Consider the following 25,112-nt stretch of genomic DNA (forward strand, 5'->3'; position numbering starts at 1 on the left):
GTGGGTGTACCTGGGGCAGGTGTACCTGGGGCAGGTGGGTGTATCTGGGGCAGGTGGGTGTGGGGTGTACCTGGGGCAGGTGGGTGTACCCGGGGCAGGTGGGTGTACCCGGGGCAGGTGGGGGTACCCGGGGCAGGTGGGTGTACCCGGGGCAGGTGGGTGTGGGTGTACCTGGGGCAGGTGGGTGTATCTGGGGTAGGTGGGTGTATCTGGGGCAGGTGGGTGTATCTGGGGCAGGTGGGTGTGGGTGTACCTGGGGCAGGTGGGTATACCTGGGGCAGGTGGGTGTACCCGGGGCAGGTGGGTGTGGGTGTACCTGGGGCAGGTGGGTGTAACCGGGGCAGGTGGGTGTACCGGGGGCAGGTGGGTGTACCTGGGGCAAGGGGGTATACCTGGGGCAGGTGGATGTACCCGGGGCAGGTGGGTGTACCTGGGGCGGGTGGGTGTACCTGGGGCATGTGGGGGTACCTGGGGCAGGGGGGTATACCGGGGGCAGGTGGGTGTACCGGGGGCAGGTGGGTGTACCTGGGGCAGGTGGATGTACCTGGGGCAAGGGGGTATACCTGGGGCAGGTGGATGTACCCGGGGCAGGTGGGTATACCTGGGGCAGGTGGATGTACCTGGGGCAGGTGGATGTACCTGGGGCAGGTGGGTGTACCTGGGGGTGTACCTGGGGCAGGTGGGTGTACCCGGGGCAGGTGGAAAGTAATGAGCCCATGTATGGAGGGTGCATGAATGGGAAAGGTTCAGAGGGGCATGGCCTAATGCTGGCAAATGGGACGAGTGTAGATGGGGAATCTTGGTCGGCATAGACAAGTTGGGCCGAAGGGCCTGTTTTCGTGTGTTTCTATGTATTATGCTGTAAGACTCTATGACCTTATGCAGACCATTATTAGAGGTGCCTTGTAGATGGGGGAAAGGCTTTGGAAAGGCAGCACTGTGGTAGAGTTTCTGCCTCACAGCACCAGAGACCCGGGTTCAATCCTGACTACAGGTTGCTGTCTATACGGAGTTTGCACGTTCTTCCCGTGGGTTTTCTCCAGGTGCTCCGGTTTCCTCCCACACTCCAAAGACGCGCAGGTTTGTAGGTTAATTGGCTTCGGTAAAGAAATTGTAAATTGTCCCTAGTGTGTGTGTAGGATAGTGTTAGTGTGCGGGGATCGCTGGTCGGCACGGACTCGGTGGGCCGAAGGGCCTGTTTCCGCGCAGTACCTCTGAACTAAACTGAGCTCGACTAAATAGTTTAGTGAGGCTATGTGCCATGTGTTTAGGGTTGGCTAACTTAGACTTGGGTCTGGGCAAGATTCAAGACTCAAGAAAGTTTATTATCATGTGTCCCTGTATAGGACAATGAAATTCTTGCTTTGCTTCAGCACAACAGAACATAGTAGGCATTGAATACAGAACAGATCAGTGTGTCCATATACCATTATATAAATATACACACACATGAATAAATAAACTGATGAAATGCAGAATTAAAGAACGTACTTTTAGGAAGGAGATGAGGAGGAATTTCTTTAGTCAGAGGGTGGTGAATCTGTAGAATTATTTGCCACAGACGGCTGTGGAGGCCACAAGTCAGTGGATATTTTTAAGCAGAGATAGATAGATTCTTGATTAGTTGAGGCCAGATCATTGGCTATATTTAAGAGGGAGTTAGATGTGGCCCTTGTGGCTAAAGGGATCAGGGGGTATGGAGAGAAGGCAGGCACAGGATACTGAGTTGGATGATCAGCCATGATCATATTGAATGGCGGTGCAGGCTCAAAGGGCTGAATGGCCTCTACTCCTGCACCTATTTTCTATGTTTCTATGTTGATTAGTATGGGTGTCAGGGGTTATGGGGAGAAGGCAGGAGATAATGGGCTATTAATGTTCAGAGTTTTGTCCGAGCCAGGTTTAATAGCCTGATGGCTGTGGGAAAGTAGCTATTCCTGAACCTGGTCGTTGCAGTCTTCAGGCTCCTGTACCTTCTACCTGAAGGTAGCAGGGAGATGAGTGTGTGTGGGTCCTTGATGATGCTGCCAGCCTTTTTGAGGCAGCAACTGCGATAAATCCCCTCGATGGAAGGGAGGTCAGAGCCGATGATGGACTGGGCAGTGTTTACAACTTTTTGTAGTCTTTTCCTCTCCATGTGATGTTGGCTGGACTAGGATGATCTGTGTTTCCCACAGATGCGGATGAATGTGGACAACAGCCTGCGCTCTGCCCCAACGCGCGGTGTGAGAACAGCGTTGGGAGTTACCGCTGTGTGTGTTCCCGAGGTTTCGCCTCCAATTCCCACGGCACAGATTGTATCGGTAAGTCCACTCCCTCCTGCGTGAGATTGGGTCGGGGATGTATTTGGGAATGAACCTCCAGGTTCGAGCAGTCACTGTTGGAAGGAACTGCAGATGCTGGTTTACACCGAAAATAGGCTGGAGTAACTCAGCGGGTGAGGCAGCATCTATGGAGCGAAGGAATGGGTGATGTTTTGGGTTGAGACCCTTCCTCAGTCCCCAAACACAAGAGGTTGGCAGAATTCAGCCATTCGGCTCATCAAGTTTACTCTGCCGTTCAACCATGGCTGATCTATCTCTCCCTCCTAGGTAGATAAAAATGCTGGAGAAACTCAGCAGGTGAGGCAGCATCTATGGAGAGAAGGAATTGGTGACGTTTCGGGTCGAGACAGGAAATGTCACCTATTCCTTCGCTCCATAGATGCTGCCTCACCCGCTGAGTTTCTCCAGCATTTTTGTCTACCTTCGATTAGTCCATCATCTGCAGTTCCTTCTTAAATATCTCTCCCTCCGAAAACCTTTCTCCTGCCTTCTCCCCATAACCCCTGACACCCATACTAATCAACATAGAAACATAGAAAATAGGTGCAGGAGTAGAGGCCATTCAGCCCTTCGAACCTGCACCATTCGCCATTCAATATGATCATGGCTGATCATCCAACTCAGTATCCTGTACCTGCCTTCTCTCCATACCCCCTGATCCCTTTAGCCACAAGGGCCACATCTAACTCCCTCTTAAATAAAGCTAATGAATTGGCCTCAACTAATCAAGAATCTATCTATCTCTGCTTAAAAATATCCACTGACTTGTCCTGTGAATCTGCAAAGAATTCCACAGATTCACCACCCTCAGACTAAAGAAATTCCTCCTCATCTCCTTCCTAAAAATATGTTCTTTAATTCTGAGGCTGTGCCCTCTAGTCCTAGACTCTCCCACTAGTGGAAACATCCTCTCCACATCCACTCTATCCAGGTTTTCCACCAGCCAGCGTTGGTGGACATAGGATCTGAGAGTGACCGGCACATGATGGACAAAGGTAGCGGAGGTGGGCAGAAGTCCGGAATAAACTTCTGGACAGGCCTGAGGCTGTAACTCCGCCACTCACGGTCTCTGTTTTATTCCAGATACGGATGAGTGTTCGGATGAATCCACCTGCCCCAACTCGGAGTGTGTGAACACCATTGGCTCCTTCCACTGCCTACCCTGCCCAGCTGGCTATCAGGTTCACCACCGCAAGTGTGCAGGTAACATAACAGGTGCAGTGTGACTGTGTACAGGTAACACACGACGACATGTCAGGCTGTACAGTCAGGTAACACACGACAACATGTCAGACTGTACAGGTAACACACAACGACATGTCAGGCTGTACAGGTAACACACGACGACATGTCAGGCTGTACAGGTAACACACGACAACATGTCAGACTGTACAGGTAACACACGACAACATGTCAGACTGTACAGGTAACACACAACGACATGTCAGACTGTGTACAGGTAACAGGATGACAGTCAGACAGTGTACACCGTCAGGTGTGTGCAGGTAACGCATAGTGACAGTCAGACTGTGTACAGGTAACAGGATGGCAGTGAGACTGTGGGGATGGGGGGTCTGGGGTCAGGGGTGGTGACATTGACTGTGGGAGAGGGGGATGGGGGGGGGGGGGGGGGTGGGTGGTGACGGTGACTGAGGGCGCTCTCTCTACCTCCGGCAGACGTGGACGAGTGTGTGCGGGGGGTGCGGCGTGTGGAGCTGCGGGTGTGTGCGTCAACACCGAGGGATCGTACCAGTGCAGCTGTCACCACGGATACCGGCTCAGTGTCGACGGCAAACAGTGTGCAGGTCTGACCGTCCGTCTTGCACACGCTCCCGCTCCAACGCAGCGCAGACCACCAATGCAGCGCAGACCACCAATGCAGCGCGGACCCCCCCATGCAGCGCAGAGCACCAAGCGCAGCGCAGCGCAGACCCCCTGATGCAGCGCAGACTACCGATGCAGCGCAGACCCCCCCCCCCATGCAGCACAGACAGACCACCCACCAATGCAGCGCGGATCACAGACCACCCACCAATGCAGCACTGGCTCCTACAATGCACTTGGCCTTGTCGCATGCATGAAAATAGTTTTCATAATCACGCGCCTCTACAAATGTTGCCCTACATGCGCCCTGTCCTGCATATGTGCCCAATGCATGTGCCCTGCATGTGTGCCTCGCACATGCGCTGTGATCGTCACTCCTGCGCATCTCGTATCTGTGCAGAAGCCTCTTCCCCTTGGGTATAACTGTGTACGACCAGCCTCTAGGATGAGGAGAGGGTTGTCGTGGGCAACCGTTTACACTGTCAGGTTTGTTTTTGACCCTCCAGATATCAACGAGTGTTTTGAGGGTGATTTCTGTGCCCCGTATGGAGAGTGTTTGAACAGCCCAGGTTCCTACACCTGCCTTTGTGCTGAAGGATTTACCACCTCTGCCGATCTCTCCACTTGCTTGGGTGAGTTCAGTTCAGTTTATTGTCACGTGTACTGAGGTACAGTGAAAAGCTTATAGACAACAGACAATAGGTGCAGGAAGGAGTAGGCCATTTGGCCCTTCGAGCCAGCACTGCCATTCAATGTGATCATGGCTGATCATCCCCAATCAGTACCCCGTTCCTGCCTTCTCCCCATATCCCCTGACTCCACTATCTTTAAAAGCCCTATCTAGCTCTCTCTTGAAAGTATCCAGAGAACCTGCCTCCACAGGCAGAGAATTCCACAGACTCACAACTCTCTGTGTGAAAAAGTGTTTCCTCGTCTCCGTTCTAAATGGCCGACCCCTTATTCTTAAACTGTGTGTGTGTGTGTGTGGCCCCTGGTTCTGGACTCCCCCAACATCGGGAACATGTTCCCTGCCTCTAGCGTGTCCAAACCCTTAACAATCGTATTCGTTTCAATAAGATCCCCTCTCATCCTTCTGCTGACTGGTTAGCATTGCGTGCTAACCAGTCAGCAGAAAGACAATACATGATTACAATCGAGCTACTAAAACCATTAAGACGACAGGACTATAAAAACAGTCAAAAATTAAAAGACATTAAAAGCACTAAAACAGGAACAATGTCTCAGCCAGTGTCGAAAGCCAGTGAATAAAAGTGAGTTTTTAGGGAGGATTTAAAGATGGACAGTGAAGGGGCCTGTCTGATCTGCAGCGGCAAGGTGTTCCAGAGTGCCGGGGCAGCAACAGAAAAGGCTCTATCCCCTCTGAGCTTCCGTATCAAATAGAAGAAGTTGTCCTACAACTTGTCCTCCATGCTGAATATCTGACTCTGCCTGTGCCTCTCTCTTGCTCCCTACCCACACAGATGTTAATGAGTGTACCACGACTAGCCTCTGCACCAAGGGCCGCTGCACAAACACCGTTGGCTCCTTCGAATGCTCCTGTGAGCCTGGATTCGCAGTAGATGCTGATCAGTCGCAGTGTGTGGGTAAGATACGCACCGTCTCCTCTGTCGGTATTTGCCAGGGGCGGCACGGTGGTGCAGCGGGTAGAGCTGCTGCCTCGCGGTGTCAGAGACCCGGGTTCGATACTGACTACGGGTGCTGTCTGTACGGAGTTTGTACGTTGTCCCCGTGACCCGCATGGGAGGGGGGAAAGATTTCAAGGAAATGGCACGGTGGTGCAGCGGGTGGAGCTGCTGTCTCACGGCGCCAGAGACCCGGGTTCGATACTGACCACGGGTGCTGTCTGTACGGAGTTTGTACCCGCTCCCCGCAAGGGTTTTCTCCGGGTGCTCCGGTTTCCGGTTGGCGGCGCGCGACTCTCGTCAGCAGTGGCCTCTGCAGCCCGTCTGCGTTTTTATTATTTTTTGTCTATGTTTCTATGTAGTTTTTGTTATTTTTTGTTGGGGGGTGTGTGTGGGGGGGTGGGAGGGAGGAGGTAACTTTTAAATCTCTCCCTGCACGGGAGACCCGACCTTTTCTTGTCGGGTCTCCATTGTCGTTGGGGCTGCAAATGAGGAGCGGCCTCCAACAGGAAGACTGGGGACTCTGGTGCCGACTCACCTCACCGTCGCGGAGCTGGCCGAGTCCAGAGCGGGTGGAGCGGTGGTGGAGCGCTGCTGCTGCTGCTGCTGCTGCTGCTGATTCGGAGGCTGCAACTGCGGGTCTGGCGGACGGCGGCACCGGGAGCCCGCGGGTCCCTGGAGGGAGACCGCTTTTCAGGGCTCTCGCAACGGCGACTTCTCCCGCCCGAGTTGCGGGGTCGAAGAGCTCCTGGAGCGGGGCCTGACATCACCGCCCCGCGCGGCTTGGAATGGCCGCGGGACTCTGCGAACGCACGCCGGGGGCTCCAACACCAAGACCCGGTGTGCGACCTCGCACCACCCGGCGTGGCTTTAATGGCCGCGGGACAATCGCCATCGCCAGCCGGGGGCTTTGACTTTGACTCTGACATCGGGGGGGGGGGGAGTGCAGTGGAGAGATAAGTTTTTTTGGCCTTCCATCACAGTGATGTGATGGATGTTTATATAAATTACGTTGTGTCTTGGGTCTATTTGTTTGTAATGTATGGCTGCAGAAACGGCATTTCATTTGGATCTCAAGGGGAAATGACAATTAAATTGACTCTTGACTCTTGACTTGACTCTTCCTCCCACACTACAAAGACCTGCAGGTCTGTAGGTAAATTGTAAATGGGACCCCGGTGTGTGTGTGTGTGTGTAGGATAGTGTTATGGTGGAATTTGTCAATTCAAGGTTTGGATTTGGAGTCTCAGCGCATGTGGTGTTTCTGTTCAACAGATCGTGACGAGTGTGTGGAATATCCCAGTATCTGCGGCTCCAAACGGTGTGAGAACAGCCCTGGATCCTTCCAGTGTATCACGGAGTGTGGTGTGGGATTCCAGCTCAGCCCAGACCAGGAATGTAGCGGTCAGTTGTCCATCCTCATCCCTCATCTCCCCCCCCCCCCCTCTCTCCCCCCTCCCCCTCTGCCCCCCCCCCCTCTGACCCCCCCCCCTCCCCCCCTCTCCCCCCCTCTCCCCCCCTCTCCCCCCCTCTCCCCCCTCCTGAATGTTGGGAAGTCTAACCAGGGCAGGACCTCCACCGTGATCAGCAGGACTCTCAGAGTTGTGGAGCAGAGGGGCTGCGGGAACAGTTCCTAGAACGGAATCGAGGGATATGGAGGGAAAGCAGGAATTTCGGGGATTTGGATCAATTTTGGATGATCAGCCACGATCATATTGAATGGCGGTGCTGGCACGAGGGGCCGAATGGCCTACTCCTGCACCTAAACTGTGACCCCTGGTTCTGGGTGAAAAAGTTTCTCCTCATCTCAATCCTAAATGGCTGACCCCTTGTGCCTAAACTGTGACCCCTGGTTCCGACTCCCCCAACATGGGGAACAATTTTCATGCATCTAGCCGGTCTAATCCCTGAAGGAGTTTATATGTTTCTGAGCTGTGGGGAGGTGACGTTTAGGGTCGAGACCCTTCTACAGACTCACTTACTGGACGTTGTTGATTTGTTGAGTTCCTCCGTCGTGCTGTTCACCCGTTTGTTTCTCAGCGCATGTGGTGTTTCTGTTGAACAGATCGTGACGAGTGTGTGGAATATCCCAGTATCTGTGGCTCCAAACGGTGTGAGAACAGCCCTGGATCCTTCCAGTGCATCACAGAGTGTGGTGTGGGATTCCAGCTCAGCCCAGACCAGGAATGTAGCGGTCAGTTGTCCATCCTCATCCCTCCATCCCTCCCCCTCTCCATCCATCCCTCCATCCCTCCCTCCTCCATCCCTCCCTCCTCCCTCCCGAATGTTGGGAAGTCAAACCAGGGCCGGACCAAGAGCTAAATCTAACTCTCTTTGAAAACATCCAGTGAATCGGCCTCCACTGCCTTCTGCGGCAGAGAATTCCACAGATTCACAACTCTCTGGGTGAAAAAGTTTTTCCTCATCTCAGTCCTAAATGGCCGACCCCTTATTCTTAAACTGTGTGTGACCCCTGGTTCTGGACTTCCCCCAACATGGGGAACATTTTCCTGCATCTAGCCTGTCCAGTCCCTGAAGGAGTTGATTCTTTACTAGAATGTTGCCTGGGTTTCAACAACTAAATTACAGAGATAGGTTGAATAAGTTAGGTCTTTATTCTCTGGAGCACAGAAGGTTAAGGGGGGACTTGATAGAGGTCTTTAAAATGATGAGAGGGATAGACAGAGTTGATGTGGACAAGCTTTTCCCTTTGAGAATAGGGAAGATTCAAACAAGAGGACATGACTTGAGAATTAAGGGACAGAAGTTTAGGGGTAACATGAGGGAGAACCTCTTTACTCAGAGAGTGGTAGCGGTGTGGAATGAGCTTCCAGTGGAAGTGGTGGAGGCAGATTCATTGGTATCATTTAAAAATAAATTGGATAGGCATATGGATGAGAAGGGAATGGAGGGTTATGGTATGAGTGCAGGCAGGTGGGACTGAGGGGAAAAAAAAAATTTGTTCGGCACGGACTTGTAGGGCCGGGATGGCCTGTTTCCGTGCTGTAATTGTTATATGGTTATATGGTTATATGGTTATATGTTTCTGAGCTGTGGGGAGTGGGTTGGAGGGGAGTGTGAGTTTGATGTGAGAGTTGCAGAGATGGTGAGAGAGTGACAGTGGGTGGCTGTATCTCTAAACTAAACTAAACACAGGGCTTGTTGACCTTGGCTCCCCTTGACCCACAGATATAGATGAATGCACCAACGCCACCATCTGTGGAACGAACGCCTACTGCCAGAACGTGGCGGGATCGTTTCGGTGTCACTGCGACCGACATTACCGGATCGCTCCAGACGGCTCCGCGTGTGTGGGTAAGTCCCGTGGTGAGAATGACCCAGAGTTTCGGCAATCGGGACAATTTACACTCGATGGGCCGAATGGCCTGATTCTGCTCCTATCTCTTGTGACCTTATGACCTGAAATACGGACATTGAGACTCGGACACGGGGTCTTGGCCCGAAATCTTGACCGTCGCATTTTACATCAACAGACGTTGTTGACTTTGAAAGTTGACACAAAATTCTGGAGTAACTCAGCGGGACAGGCAGCATCTGTGGAGAAAAGGAATGGGTGATGTTTCGGGTCGAGACCATTCTACAGACTCACTTACTGGACGTTGTTGATTTGTTGAGTTCCTCCGTCGTGCTGTTCACCCGTTTGTTTCTCAGCGCATGTGGTGTTTCTGTTGAACAGATCGTGACGAGTGTGTGGAATATCCCAGTATCTGTGGCTCCAAACGGTGTGAGAACAGCCCTGGATAAGGGGGAAATCCTTTAAAACCGAGATGAGAAGAACTTTTTTCACACAGAGAGTGGTGAATCTCTGGAACTCTCTGCCACAGAGGGTAGTTGAGGCCAGTTTCATTGGCTATATTTAGAGGGAGTTAGATGTGGCCCTTGTGGGTAAAGGGACCAGAGAGGATGGAGAGAAGGCAGGTACGGGATACTGAGTTGGATGATCAGCCATGATCATATTGAATGGCGGGGCAGGCTCGAAGGGCCGAATGGCCTCTAATCCTGCACCTAATCTATGTTTCTAAACTAAACTAAACACAGGGCTTGTTGACCTTGGCTCCCCTTGACCCACAGATATAGATGAATGCACCAACGCCACCATCTGTGGAACGAACGCCTACTGCCAGAACGTGGCGGGATCGTTTCGGTGTCACTGCGACCGACATTACCGGATCGCTCCAGACGGCTCCGGGTGTGTGGGTAAGTCCCGTGGTGAGAATGACCCAGAGTTTCGGCAATCGGGACAATTTACACTCGATGGGCCGAATGGCCTGATTCTGCTCCTATCCCTTATGACCTGAAATACGGACATTGAGACTCGGACACGGGGTCTTGGCCCGAAATCTTGACCGTCGCATTTTACATCAACAGACGTTGTTGACTTTGAAGGTTGACACAAAATTCTGGAGTAACTCAGCGGGACAGGCAGCATCTGTGGAGAGAAGGAATGGGTGATGTTTCGGGTCGAGACCCTTCTACAGACTGACTTACTGGACGTTGTTGATTTGTTGAGTTCCTCCGTCGTGCTGTTCACCCGTTTGTTTCTCAGCGCATGTGGTGTTTCTGTTCAACAGATCGTGACGAGTGTGTGGAATATCCCAGTATCTGTGGCTCCAAACGGTGTGAGAACAGCCCTGGATCCTTCCAGTGCATCACAGAGTGTGGTGTGGGATTCCAGCTCAGCCCAGACCAGGAATGTAGCGGTCAGTTGTCCATCCTCATCCCTCCCTCCTTCATCCCTCCATCCCTCCCCCATCGATCAGATCTCCATCCTCTCCCATTTACAGTATTAGAAACATAGAAAATAGGTGCAGGAGTAGGTTGATTTTATTGTATTAATTTTAATATATTAATGTTTAAAATGCATGTATTGAAGGAAGAATAATTTACAGCCCATCTGTGGTTACTGACCCTAACTGGGCATCACCCGCAGGACAGCATACATAGACAATAGGTGCAGGAGTAGAGGCCATTCGGCCCTTCGAGCCTGCACCATTCGTCATTCAATATGATCATGGCTGATCATCCAACTCAGTATCCCATCCCTGCCTTCTCTCCATACCCCCTGATCCCCTTAGCCACAAGGGCCACATCTAACTCCCTCTTAAATATAGCCAATGAACTGTGTGGCCTCAACGACCTTCTGTGGCAGAGAATTCCAGAGATACACAGAGAGCGGTGAATCTGTGGAATTCTCTGTCACAGAAGGTAGTTGAGGCCACACGGTTCATTGGCTATATTTAAGAGGGAGTTAGATGTGGCCCTTGTGGCTAATGGGATCAGGGGGTATGGAGAGAAGGCAGGTACAGGATACTGAGTTGGATGATCAGCCATGATCATATTGAATGGTGGTGCAGGCTCGAAGGGCCGAATGGCCTCTACTCCTGCACCTATTTTCTATGTATTGTGTTGAGTTCTGGGCACCTTGCACTAAATGTTATTCCCTTATCATGTATCTGTACACTGTGGACGGCTCGATTGTAATCGTGTATTGTCTTTCCGCTGACTGGTTAGCACGCAACAAAAAAGCTTTTCACTGTACCTTGGTACACGGGACAGTAAACTACACTGAACTGGTGTTATAGGAAAGATGTTGGGGGTCCCCGCACACTAACACTATCCTACACACACTGGGGACAATTTACATTTACACCAAAGCCAATTAACCTACAAACCTGCACGTCTTTGGAGTGTGGGAGGAAACTGAAGATCTTGGAGAAAACACACGGGGAGAGCGTGCAAACTCCGTACAGACAGCACCCGTAGTCGGGATCGAACCCGGGTCTCCGGCGTTGTGAGGCAGCAGCTCTACCCGCTGCGCCACCGTGCCACCCTAAAGGATGTTAGGACGTTAACGGGACTTCAGGAAGCGAGCTAGCGGGAGGGATTGGTGAGGATGGGGGTGAGTGCGGTGGGTGATGAAGTGTGGACCTGCACTAACACTAACACACGGCTTTGCTCTGTGTGACCCACAGATATAGATGAATGCACCGACTCCACCATCTGTGGAGCCAACACCTACTGCCAGAACGTGGCGGGATCGTTCCGATGTGTCTGTGACCAGGGTTACGGGACGGTACCAGACGGCCCGGGCTGTGTGGGTAAGCCCCGTAACATCCTCGTATCCTTCCTTGTCAACTTCTCCCCAGCCAACAATGGACCATTGTGGGCTCCACCCTTCCTTGGTCATCTGTTGCCGGCCCTGCCGTTTCCCACCTCCAGTCCCCTCCCCCTCTCTCTCAGTCTGGACAAGGGTCCCGACCCGAAACGTCACCCATCCTTGGTTCCTCCGGCCCTGCCGTTTCTATCTATCACCTCCTTTCTAAAATTACGCCCTTTAATTCTGAGGCTGTGACTCTCCCACTAGTGGAAACATCCTCTCCATATCCACTCTATCCAGGCCTTTCACTATTCAGTAAGTTTCAATGAGGTTATGGGGAGGAATTAAACAGGTCGGACTTGGTTTCCTCGAACAAATAGGGCATGGGGAGGCGTGGGAGGGCAGGGATGGGGGGGGGAGAGGGGAGGTAACCTGATAGAACTCTTGAAACATCACCCATTCCTTCTAAACTCCAGACAGACACACAAAGCTGAAGTAACTCAGCGGGACAGGCAGCATCTCTGGAGAGAAGGAATGGGTGACGTTATGCGTTGAGAACAGCCAGTGCTGTCTGTACTGAGTAGGTCTTTCTCTCTTTTCAGATGTGAATGAGTGTGAGCTGATGGAGGCGGTGTGCGGCTCAGCGGCGTGTGAGAATGTGCCTGGTTCATTCTTCTGTATCTGCCCGGGCGACAAGGAAGAATTTGAACCGCTCACGGGGCGGTGTGTCGGTCAGGAGAGGCACGGTATGTCCAACCTCCGCCTTGCACACCTGCTCACACTTGGGGACCCGGGACGTGCATTGGCAGCCCCACGCTGGGGCATGGGTCATCAGGTGCCCACCCGTGGTGTGTCACTCACTCGCACACTCACTTGCACACATGCACACATGCACGCTCGCACAATCACTCTCACTTGCTCACTCACTCGTTCACATGCACGCTCACTCACACACTTGCTCGCACACTCACTCACTTGCACACTCATTCACTCACTCACTTGCACGCACTCACTCACTTGCACACGCTTTCTACTCACTCGCACACTCACTCACTCCCCACACACTCACACGCTCGCACACTCACTCACAAAAAGAACGCTCGCTTTAATCACTCTCACTTGCTCCTCTCACTCGTTCACTCTCCACGCTCACTCACACACTGTGCGCACTGTCTGTGTGTGTTGCACACTCATTCACCTCTCGTTCACTTGCACGCCTCACTCATCACTCACTCGCTGTGCTTACTCACTGTGTATGTGTGTTCACTCTCACACTCATTCTGTTCGCTCACTCACCTACCCACACACACACACTCGCACACACTCCTTCCAAAAAGAACGTCCTTTAATTCTAAGGCTGTGACCTCTAATCCTAGACTCTCCCACTAGTGGAAACTGTGCTGTGTGTGTGTGTGTGTGTGTGTGTGTGTGTGCCTGTGTGTCTGTGTGTGTCTGTGTGTGTGTGTGTGTCTGTGTCTGTGTGTGTGTGTGTGTGTGTGTGTGTGTGTGTGTGTGTGCCTGTGTGTGTGTGTGCGCGTGTGTGTCTGTGTGTGTCTGTGGGTGCCTGTGTGTGTCTGTGTCTGCGTAGCTGAGGCCCTGACGAGGTTCTCTGCCAACCTTGTTTCCAGCAGAGACAGCCACGAGGGATCAGACTGAATGTTACTACAATCTGAATGACGTGCAGCGGTGCCAGAACGTCCTGAGCAGCAACGTGTCGATGCAGGCGTGCTGTTGTACTGTGGGAGAAGGATGGGGCAGGGAATGCAACATCAACCCCTGTCCTGCCTACGACTCTGGTAAGATCCCAACCAAGCTCCCTCCAGAACCAAGCTGTGACCACTGTGGTGTGGTGGTGTGTGTAGAGGTGGGTGGAGGTGGAGAATATCTGAGGAAGAACCTCTGTCTAAGAAGGAACTGCAGATATTGGTTTGCACTGAAGCTGGGCGCAAAATGCTGGAGTAACTCAGCGGGTCAGGCAGCATCTTGTGAGAACATGGATAGGTGACGTTTCACAGAGTGCTGGAGTAACTCAGCGGGTCAGGCAGCATCTGTGGAGAACAGGGATAGGTGACGTTTCACAGAGTGCTGGAGTAACCCAGCGGGTCAGGCAGCATCTGTGGAAAACATGGATAGGTGACGTTTCACAGAGTGCTGGAGTAACTCAGCGGGTCAGGCAGCATCTGTGGAGAACATGGATAGGTGACGTTTCACAGAGTGCTGGAGTAACTCAGAGGGTCAGGCAGCATCTGTGGAGAACATGGATAGGTGACGTTTCACAGAGTGCTGGAGTAACTCAGTGGGTCAGGCAGCATCTGTGGAGAACATGGATAGGTGACGTTTCACAGAGTGCTGGAGTAACTCAGTGGGTGCAGCAGCATCTGTGGAGAGTAGGAATGGGTAACGTTTCAGGTTGGGACACTGATTAAATTAGCAAATAATAAATTCCTACCAAGCACTAGGCTGACAGAGAAGGCAGGAATATTGGATTAGGAGGCAGATCATCTATGATTGAATGGCGGCATAGACTCGATGGGCCGAATGGCCTAATTCTGCTCCTATCACATGTAATCATGAAATCATAACTCTCTGGACTAATTTGTTATCGGTGGTAGATGAATGTTTGTGGTTCTGCTGCAGATGACTATCAGTCGCTGTGCCCAGGGGGGAGAGGACTGCTCACCGTTCCCCACCCAACGTTCGGAAGAGGCTACATAGGTGAGTTACTACCTGGCGGCCTTGCTCACCTGGGCTCAGGTAGTCCAGAATGTTGAATCGCTCGGGGGTGAGACTGCTCCGTCTCTCAGGAAACAGGACTATACAGCCTCACCCAGCGCCAGAGACCCGGGTTTGATCCCGATTACCGGTGCTGCCTTTGTGGAGTTTGCATGTTCTCCCGTTTAGAAACATAGAAACATAGAAATTAGGTGCAGGAGTAGGCCATTCGGCCCTTCGAGCCTGCACCGCCATTTAGTATGATCATGGCTGATCATCCAACTCAGTTTGCGTACCTGCCTTTTCTCCATACCCTCTGATCCCCTTGGCCACAAGGGCCACATCTAACTCCCTCTTAAATATAGCCAATGAACTGGCCTCAACTACCCTCTGTGGCAGAGAGTTCCAGAGATTCACCACTCTCTGTGTGAAAAAAGTTCTCCTCATCTCGGTTTTAAAAGATTTCCCCCTTATCCTTAAGCTGTGACCCCTTGTCCTGGACTTCCCCAACATCGGGAACAATCTTCCTGCATCTAGCCTGTCCAACCCCTTAAGAATTTTGTAAGTTTCTATAAGATCCCCTCTCAATCTCCTAAACTCTAGAGAGTATAAACCAAGTCTATCCAGTCTTTCTACATAAGACAGTCCTGACATCCCAGGAATCAGTCTGGTGAACCTTCTCTGCACTCCCTCTATGGCAATAATGTTTCCACCCACCCCTCCAATTTTCTTCACAGAGAGTGGTGAGTCTGTGGAATTCTCTGGCTCAGAGGGCGGTGGAGGCCGGTTCTCTGGATGCTTTCAAGAGAGAACTAGATATGGCTCTTAAAGATAGCGGAGTCAGGGGATATGGGGAGAAGGCAGGAACGGGGCACTGATTGTGGATGATCAGCCATGATCACATTGAATGGTGGTGCTGGCTCGAAGGGCCGAATGGCCTCTACTCCTGCACCTATTGTCTATTGTTTATTGTTTGTAGTTTAATTGGCTTCAGTAAAAATTGTAAATTGCCCCTCGTGCTGTCACAGACCGTGGGGAAAACTCACGGGGAGAACGTGCAAACTCCACATAGACAGCACCCTGCACCTGTAGTCTATTGGATTGGGTGACGTTTGGGTTGTGACTTTCTTTGCCTCTCTGGGTCACAGACGCTGATGAATGCTCGCTGTTCGGCTCGGAGGTTTGCAAGGACGGTGTGTGTGTGAACACTGTCCCTGGATACTCCTGCTACTGCCCGGCCGGCCATTACTATCACTCCGTTCTCCTCCACTGCATCGGTGAGTGAGGGGCTGCAAGAGGGCGGGGGTGGGAGCGCTGGGAATGAACTCAGACGCGCGGGAAAAGGTCTTTGTCGTGTGTAGTGTGCGGGGATCGCTGGTCGGCACGGACTCAGTGGGCTGAAGGGCCTGTTTCCGTGCTGTATTTCTAAAGTTGGATTCACTGGAGCTGGTCTTGGAGGGGAAGATGCTCCTCAAACTGCAGAACATATTGGACAATACAGCTCATCCACTCCATGACACACTGGTCAACACGTGTGTGTGTGTGTGTGTGTGCGTGTGTATATATGTGTGTGTGTGTGTGTATATATATATGTGTATGTGTGTGTGTGTATATATGTGTGTGTGTGTGTATATGTGTATGTGTATGTGTGTGTGTGTGTGTGTGTGTGTGTGTGTGTGTGTGTGTGTGTATGTGTATATATATGTGTGTATGTGTTGTATGTATATATGTGTGTGTGTGTGTATATATATATGTGTGTGTGTATATGTGTGTGTGTATATATATATATATGAGTGGCCGGACCATGCGGTCAGCCCAGTCATAGAGTGATACAGTGTGGAAACAGGCCCCTCCGCCCAACATGCCCACACCGGCCCACACTGGTCAACATGCCCACACTGGTCAACACCGGCCAACACCGGCCCACACCGGCCCACATGCCCACACCGGCCCACACCGGTCAACACGCCCACACCGGCCCAACACATGCCCACACCGGCCCACACCGGCCCACATGCCCACACCGGCCCACACCGCCCCACATGCCCACACCGCTCAACATGCCCACACCGGTCAACATGCCCACACCGGCCATGCCCACACCAGCCAACATGCCCACACCAGCCAACACCGGTCAACATGCCCACACCAGCCAACATGCCCACACCGACCAACATGCCCACACCGACCAACATGCCCACACCAGCCAACACACTGGCTCAACATTACTACCCACACCGGTCAACATGCCCACACCGGCCCACACCGGCCCACATGTGGTACTCCGGCCCACACCAGCCAACATGCCCACACCGGCCCCACACCGCCCAACATGCCCACACCGCCCACCCACACCGTTCAACATGCCCACACCGGCCCACATGCCCACTCCGGCCACACCGGTCAACATGGCCACACCAGCCAACACCGGTCAACATGCCCACACCAGCCAACATGCCCACACCAGCCAACACCGGTCAACATGCCCACACCGCCCAACATGCCCACAACACCGGCCCACACCGCCCAACATGCCCACACCGGCCCACACCGGTCAACATGCCCACCACCCGGCCACATGCCCACTCCGGCCCACACCGGCCCACACCGGCCCACACCAGCCAACATGCCCACACCGGCCCACACCAGCCAACACCCCCAAACATGCCCACACCGCCCAACATGCCCACACCCGCCCACACACCGCCCAACATGCCCACACCGGCCCACACCGGTCAACATGCCCACACCGGCCCACACCGGCCAACATGCCCACACCGACCAACATGCCCACACTGGCCAACATGCCCACACTGGTCAACATGCCCACACCGATCAACATACCCAAACTGACCAACATACCCACACCGGCCAACATGCCCCCACCGGCCAACATGCCCAACATGCCCACACCGGCCCACACCGGTCACACATGCCCACACCGGTCAACATGCCCACACCACCCAACGTGCCCCATATACCCTAGTCCAACCTGTCTGCATTTGGCCCATGGTGGTGTCCAACAGGCCCTTCGGCCCACCAGGTCCACGCTGACCAGCGATGCCCACACACTAACCCTATCCTACACACACTAGGGACAATTTACATTTTGGACAAACCAATTAACCTGCCAAACCTGCACGTCTTTGGAGTGTGGGAGGAAACCGAAGCATCTCGGGAGAAAAACCCACGCAGGTCACGGGAGGGAGAACGTGCAAACTCCGTACAGACAGCACCCATAGTCGGGATGGAACCCGGGTCTCTGGCGCTGTGAGGCAGCAACTCTACCCGCTGCACCACCATGCCGCTCCCACATGTGAGAAGAAAGTATTCCAATCCAATCGAGGGCCTGTTTCCACGCTGTATCTCTCTGTGAGTCCAAATGGATCTGTTGTTTTGTAATCTCTCTGTTATCTCCCTCCCTCCCTTCTATTCCCCACCCCCCTCTCTCTCCCCCCCCTCACCCAACACCCCCCTCTCCCCCACCTCGCTCCCCACCCCTCCCTCTGTGGCCCCTCCCCTCCCCACCATCTCCCCAAAAACCCTCTCATCCCCCAAATGATTCCCCCCTCTATCCTTAAGCTTGACCCCTCCCTCCTCTCCTCCCACCCTCTCCCCACAATCCTCCCTCACCCCCCCCAACCCCCTTCTCCCCCCCCTCCTCTCCCCACCCCCCTCCCCTCCTCTCCCCACCCCTCCCTCCCCTCACCCCTCCCTTCCTCTCCCCACCCCACCCCCTCCTCTCCTCTCAACCGGGTCTCCTCAACCCTCCTCTCCCCACTCCCCCTCTTATCCCCTCCCCCCCTCCTCAGATCCTCTCCCCACTCCTCCTCTCCCCACCCCTCCTCTCACTCCCCACCCCTCCTCTCCCCACCCCCACCCCACCCCCCCCTCTCTCCCCCCCCCCCCTCCTCTCCACCCTCCCCTCCTACTCCCCTCCACACTCCACCTCTCCTCTTCTCCCCCCCCACACCTCCCCACCCCTGCTCTCCCCACCCCACCCCTCCTCTCCCCACCCCCCTCTCCTCTCCCCACCCAGATGTCCACATGGCCCTGTGTTGGCAGGAGGTGGACTTCATGTTCCTGTGCAGACGGCCGTTGCTGGAGCGACAGACCACCTACACGGAGTGTTGCTGTCAGTACGGAGAGGCCTGGGGCATAGAGTGTGCCCTCTGCCCCCTGCGGGATACAGGTGAGGTCACACTCTATGGTGGGAGGGGAGGGTGGAGGTGAAAAGGTGTGGACAGGTGTGTACAGGTGTGTACAGGTGTGTGAGTCTCTTGGTCCCACAAACCAGCATGGGGGATGAGGGGGCGGTGGGGTGAGAGGGGAGTGGAGGGTGTATGTGTGTGTGTGAGTGTGTGAACCTTCTCTGTCCCACAGGTGTTATTTGAGGGGGGGAGTTGGGTGGGGTGAGAGGGGAGGGAGGAAGGGAGGAAACATAGAAACATAGAAAATTAGGTGCAGGAGTAGAGGCCATTCGGCCATTCGAGCCTGCACCGCCATTCAATATGATCATGGCTGATCATCCAACTCAGTATCCCGTACCTGCCTTCTCTCCATACCCCCTGATCCCCTTAGCCACAAGGGCCACATCTAACTCCCTCTTAAATATAGCCAATGAACTGGCCTCAACTACCCTCTGTGGCAGAGAGTTCCAGAGATTCACACTCTCTGTGTGAAAAAAGTTCTTCTCATCTCTCGGTTTTAAAGGATTTCCCCCTTATCCTTAAGCTGTGACCCTTGTCCTGGACTTCCCCAACATCGGGAACAATCTTCCTGCATCTAGCCTGTCCAACCCCTTAAGAATTTTGTAAGTTTCTATAAGATCCCCTCTCAATCTCCTAAATTCTAGAGAGTATAAAACCAAGTCTATCCAGTCTTTCTCATAAGACAGTCCTGACATCCCAGGAATCAGTCTGGTGAACCGTCTCTGCACTCCCTCTATGGCAATAATGTCCTTCCTCAGATTTGGAGACCAAAAACTGTACGCAATACTCCAGGTGTGGTCTCACCAAGACCCTGTACAAACTGCAGTAGAACCTCCCTGCTCCTATACTCAAAATCCTTTTGCAATGAAAGCTAACATACCATTCGCTTTCTTTACTGCCTGCTGCACCTGCATGCCTACCTTCAATGACTGGTGTACCATGACACCCAGGTCTCGCTGCATCTCCCCCTTTCCCAATCTGCCACCATTTAGATAATAGTCTGCTTTCCCGTTTTTGCCACCAAAATGGATAACCTCACATTTATCCACATTATACTGCATCTGCCAAACATTTGCCCACTCACCCAGCCAGGAAGGGAGGAAGGGAGGAGGGAGTGTGTGTGAGTGTGTGAACCTTCTCTGTCCCACAGGTGTTATTTGAGGGGGGGGGGGAGGGGGGTAGGGTGGGTAGAGGTGAGGGTGGAGAGGGGGGAAGGAAAGGACTCTCAGTCCCACAGGTGGTACTGAGGAGTGAAGGAAGGAGTGAGGGAGGGAAGGCAGGAGGGGATGGGAGGGAGAGGGAGGAGAGAGGGTGATAGGGAAGGTGTTAGGGAGGGAGGTTGAGGAGGGGAGGAGGGAAGGGAGGAGGAAGAGAAGGAAGGAAGGGAGGGAGGAGCAGGGAGGGAGGAAGGAAGGAAGGAAAGATAGGGAAGGGGAGGAGAGGAGAGGGAGAGGAAGGAGGGAGGAGGGAGAGGAAGGGAGAGGGGGAAGGGAGGAGGGAGAGGAAGGAAGGAAGAAAGGAAGGGAGGGAGGGGAGGGAGGGAGGAATGGAGGAGAGGAGAAGGAAGGAAGGGAGGGAGAGAGGGGAGGAAGGAAGATAAGAGAAGGAAGGGAGGGAAGAGGGAGGAAAGACGGGAGGGAGGGGAAGAGGAGGAAGAAGGAAGGGAGGAAGGGAGGAAGAAGGGAGGGAGAGGGGGGGAAGGGAGGGAGGAGGAAGGAGAGGAAGGAAGGAAGGAAGGAAGGGAGGAAGGAGGGAGGAAGGAAGGAAGGAAGGAAGGGAGGGAGGGGAGGCGAGGAGGGTGAGGTGAGGAAGATAGGAAGGAGAAGGGAGGGGAGGTTAGAGAGGGGGAAGAAGTTGGGGTGGGGGAGGGAGGAGGGAGGGAGGGAGGAAGGAAGATAGGAAGGAAGATAGGAAGGGAGGAAGGGGAGGAGGGAAGGAAGGGAAAGGAAGGAAGGAAGGAAGGAAGGAAGGAAGGAAGGAAGGATAGGAAGGGAGGGAGGGAGGAGGGTGTGTGTGAGTTAGTGTGTGAACCTTCTCTGTCCCACAGGTGTTATTTGATGGGGGGGATAGTTGGGTTGGGTGAGAGGGAAGGGATGGAGGAGGGTGTGTGTGAGTTAGTGTGTGATCTCTCTCTCTCTGTCTCTGTGCCCCCACAGATGAGCACGCTGCACTGTGCTACATGAGAGGGGGTGTGGAGGACGAGGACTCCTACCCCTACCCCCTGGGCTATGAACCTTACGGAGCGGCGCCGCGGCCCGAGTTACCCCTGGACCCCCGGGACTACGGGGGCTTCGGGCCGGTGGAACCGCCGCCGTTCCTGGTCGCTGAGCCGCGGAGGAGCCGCAGTGACCACGGCTCGTCCCGGCCACGGCTCCGGCCACGGCCCTGGTCAGCGCCCGCCGGCCACAGCTCACGGACTGTCCGCTACAGCCTGGCCGGGCAGCCGCTCCCGGACACCCCACACCCCCGCCCACTGCCGGACAGCCGGCTCCAGCCCCGGAGAAACAGCGGGCGGCACGACCGTGAGTAGCAGACTGTGTTGTCTACCCCCTCTCCCTCCCCCACCCCTCTCTGTCCCTCTCTCAATGCCCCTTTCTCTGCCCCTCTCTGCTCCCCTCTCCCTCTCTCTGCCCCCTCTCTCTCTGAAGGCTCTCCCTCTCTCTCCCCCAACCCAAATATAGTGAGCCCTCTTCCTCTCTCTCTCTGCTTCCTCTCTCTGCTCTCTGCTCCCCCCCGTCTCTCTCCCCCCTCTCTGCCCTCATCTCTCTCTCTGCACCCCTCTCTCTGCCCCCTCTCCCCCCGCATCCTCCCCCCCTCCTCCCTCTGTGCCCCCTCTCCCTTTCTCTCTCTACCCCCCCTCTCCTCTCTCTTCCCCTCTCTCTTCCTCTCCCCCCCCTCCCCCCCTCTCTCTCTCTGCCCCCTGTCTCCCCCCCGTCTCTGCCCCCTCTCTCTCTGCCCCCTCTCTCTCTCCACCCCCACCCCCTCTCTCTCTGCCCTCTCTGTGTATACTCTGCCCCTCTCTCTCTCTGCCTCCTCACTCTTCTCTCTGCCCCCCCCTCTGCTCTCTGCCCCCCCTCTCTCAGCTGGCCCCCCCTGTGGTCTATCTCTGTGCATCTACGTGTCTGTCCCCTGCCCCCCCCCCCCCCACCCCCCTGTCATCTCTCTGCACCTCTCTGTCTCTGCCCCTCCCTCTCTCTCTCTGCCCACCTCTCTGTGTTCTCTGCCCCTCTCCCTCCCCCCCCCGGACTCCCCTGTGTGTTTAATGTTTGTGTGTGTCAATCTTGCTGTGTGCGTATGTGTGTGTGTGTGCACTTGCGGGCGGAGCACCCAAGGCAAATGCATGCGTGTGTGCGTGGGTGTTCAGTGTGTTCACATCCATCCCTCTCTCCCCACTTCCTCCATTATCCTGACAGTGTGTGTGTGCACCCATCGCGGGTGTGAGTGTGTGGGGGCGGTGTGTTGTGTGTGTGGTGCAGTGTGTGGTGTGTGTGTGTGCAGTGTGTGTGTGTGTGTGTGCGCAGGGTGTGTGTGTGTGTGTGTGTGTGCGCGCAGTGTGTGTACGTGTGTGCGCGCAGTGTGTGTGTGTGCGTGTGTGATTGTGTGTGTGTGTGTGTGCGTGTGCAGTGTGTGTGACACTGACCCTGACCCCGCTGTGTTACAGGCCGGTCACGGCTCCCCGCTGTGCGGGCGGATGAGTGCGGGGTTCTGAGCGGCTGCGAGAACGGTCGCTGTATCCGAGTCCCCGCCGGCTTCACCTGTGACTGTGACCCCGGCTACACACTGCACATCGCCAGGATGACCTGTGTCGGTACGGAGCGGGGGGGTGATGGGGCATAACAATGTTCACTGTGGGTGAGGGGTGGGTGTGAACACAGTTGTATGTGTGTAATACAGGTGTGTGTAACAGGTGTATGTGTCTAATCTGTTACACGTACACCAGGTGTGTAATACAGGTGTATGTCTAACACAGGTGTGTAACACAAGTGCATGTCTAACACAGGTGTATGTATAACACAGGTGTATGTAAAACACAGGTGTCTAACACATAGTGTATGTATAACACAGGTGTCTAACACAGGTGTATGTATAACACAGGTGTATGTGTATGTGCCTAACACAGATGTCTAACACAGGTGCATGTATAATACAGGTGCATGTCTAACAGGGTATGTCTAACACAGGTGTATGTGTCTAACACAGGTGTGTGTGTCTAACGCAGGTGTGTGTGTCTAACACAGATGTGTGTGTCTAACACAGGTGTGTGTGTCTAACACAGGTGTGTGTGTCTAACACAGGTGTATGTGCCTAACACAGGTGTGTAACACCCTTCCTTCCCTGTCAGACATAGATGAGTGTGATGAAGCAGAGGACGGCAGCACGCGGTGCATCAACGGCAGGTGTGTGAACACTGGCGGTTCGTATCGATGCACCTGCCCACAGGGCTATGTCTTGTCACAGCCAGCCCACCACTGCACACCTGCCCAGAGTAGAGTCACAGCAGCAGGCCTGTGAACCCAGAGATCCAGCTGCAATCAGCTCCGTGTTTCACAGACGGGGCGCAGTGTCGAACGATCAGCACCGGAGGTATTTATTTCATGCTATTTAATTGATGATGGAGAGAGACGGGGGGAGCCCAGCCTATAACATGAAAGCACTCCAGCCTTTCACTAGGATTGGCCACATCTTCAGTTCTGCAGATCGAGGTTTACCGCTTGTATTCAAAGGCCCAGAATTATTAATAGTATCTGGGTCTGCAGATTGTAAACTGGAGATCCTCCACGCAGTCCTGTGTGTGGGAAGGAACTGCAGATGCTGGTTTACACTGAAGATAAGACACTAAGTGCCGGAGTAACTCAGCGGGACAGGCAGCATCTCTGGAGAGAAGGAATGGGTGACGGTTTGACATCAGACTAATAAAAGATCAGTCTGGAGAAGGGTCTCAACCCGAAACGTCACCTATTCCTTTTCCCCAGAGATGCTGCCTGACCCGCTGAATTAGCTGACCCGCTGTCTGTACGGAGTTTGCACGTTCTCCCCGTGACCTGCGTGGGTTTTCTCCGGGTGCTCCGGTTTCATCCCACACTCCCACACTCCAAAGGGTTTGTAGGTTAATTGGCTTCTGTAAATTGTCCTGGGTGCAGGATAGGACTAGTGTTCAGGGGATAGTTACGGACTGTGGGGGCCGAAGGGCCTGTCTCAGCGCTGTATCTCAAAACTAAACTAAAGATCAAGATACTCAGCAAAAATTCTCAAGAAGGGCCTGGATCCGAAACGTCACCTATTCATTTTCCCCATAGATGTTGCCCCACCCGCTGAGTTACTCCAGCATTTTATTAGTCTTTTCCAGCATCTGCAGTTCCTTCTTAAAAATTCTGAAAGGCAATGTTTTTGCCAGCGGCAGGCACAGAATGTCCAGGAATAACACAACCGCTGCAGTAGTTGTAACTATTGGGGTGTTGAATTATGTCTTATCATGAACCGTGCTTATAATGTCTTATAATGTAACGTATATTGTTCTGGATATCCCAGATTTAGAACAGTTCACGACTGAGGGATATTCACACCAACTTTGTCACTTGTCTGAATATGATCTCACTATAATGCTACATCTTTTGTATGTTTATAAAAAGGATGTGGGCATCTTTCTAGCCTCATGTACAGTCTACTTTGTTAACCACCTCACATTAAAAGACAAAACATAATTGCTGAATTATACTCTTTTTTTTCACACACACAATGCAGGTGTTAAAAATTTGCTATCCGGTGTTTCTAAACCACATCTTAGGTCATAAGTGATAGGAGCAGAATTAGGCCATTCGGCCCATCAAGTCTACTCTGCCATTCCAATCACGGCTGATCTATCTCTCCCTTCTAACCCCATTCTCCTGCCTTCTCCCCATAACCCCTGACACCCGCACTAATCAAGAATCTATCCACCTCTACTAGACTAATTCAAATTCTTCCCGCCAAGTTGGACAATTCCACATCGCCGCATGTTATTGTCCAGTTTGTTCAGCATGAAACATAGAAATTAGGTGCAGGAGTAGAGGCCATTCGGTCCTTCGAGCCTGCACCATTCGCCATTCAATATGATCATGGCTGATCATCCAACTCAGTATCCCGTACCTGCCTTCTCTCCATACCCCCTGATCCCCTTAGCCACAAGGGCCACATCTAACTCCCTCTTAAATATAGCCAATGAACTGGCCTCAACTACCCTCTGTGGCAGAGAATTCCAGAGATTCACCACTCTCTGTGTGAAAAAAGTTCTCCTCATCTC

The 25,112-nt window shown here is 53.4% G+C and overlaps 1 protein-coding gene across 1 annotated transcript in view; it reads left to right on the forward strand.

Annotated features, from left to right (window-relative positions):
* LOC129714041 (latent-transforming growth factor beta-binding protein 4-like) overlaps positions 1 to 23,919 on the forward strand; it is a 43,819-nt gene extending 19,900 nt beyond the window's left edge. The window contains 21 exon segments of the mRNA XM_055663499.1: positions 2,178 to 2,303; positions 3,408 to 3,527; positions 4,002 to 4,013; positions 4,016 to 4,129; positions 4,655 to 4,780; positions 5,630 to 5,752; positions 7,067 to 7,195; positions 7,857 to 7,985; positions 8,981 to 9,106; positions 9,489 to 9,551; positions 9,875 to 10,009; positions 10,384 to 10,512; positions 11,785 to 11,910; positions 12,512 to 12,655; positions 13,538 to 13,705; positions 14,547 to 14,624; positions 15,770 to 15,898; positions 18,658 to 18,813; positions 20,989 to 21,354; positions 22,494 to 22,640; positions 23,175 to 23,919. Of these exon segments, the coding sequence (XP_055519474.1) occupies positions 2,178 to 2,303; positions 3,408 to 3,527; positions 4,002 to 4,013; positions 4,016 to 4,129; positions 4,655 to 4,780; positions 5,630 to 5,752; positions 7,067 to 7,195; positions 7,857 to 7,985; positions 8,981 to 9,106; positions 9,489 to 9,551; positions 9,875 to 10,009; positions 10,384 to 10,512; positions 11,785 to 11,910; positions 12,512 to 12,655; positions 13,538 to 13,705; positions 14,547 to 14,624; positions 15,770 to 15,898; positions 18,658 to 18,813; positions 20,989 to 21,354; positions 22,494 to 22,640; positions 23,175 to 23,344 (2,816 nt within the window). The 3' untranslated portion in view covers positions 23,345 to 23,919.
* Positions 23,920 to 25,112: the final 1,193 nt, after the last annotated feature.

The sequence above is a fragment of the Leucoraja erinacea genome, chromosome 38, assembly GCF_028641065.1.
Source record: "Leucoraja erinacea ecotype New England chromosome 38, Leri_hhj_1, whole genome shotgun sequence".
NCBI classification, from domain to species: domain Eukaryota; kingdom Metazoa; phylum Chordata; class Chondrichthyes; order Rajiformes; family Rajidae; genus Leucoraja; species Leucoraja erinaceus.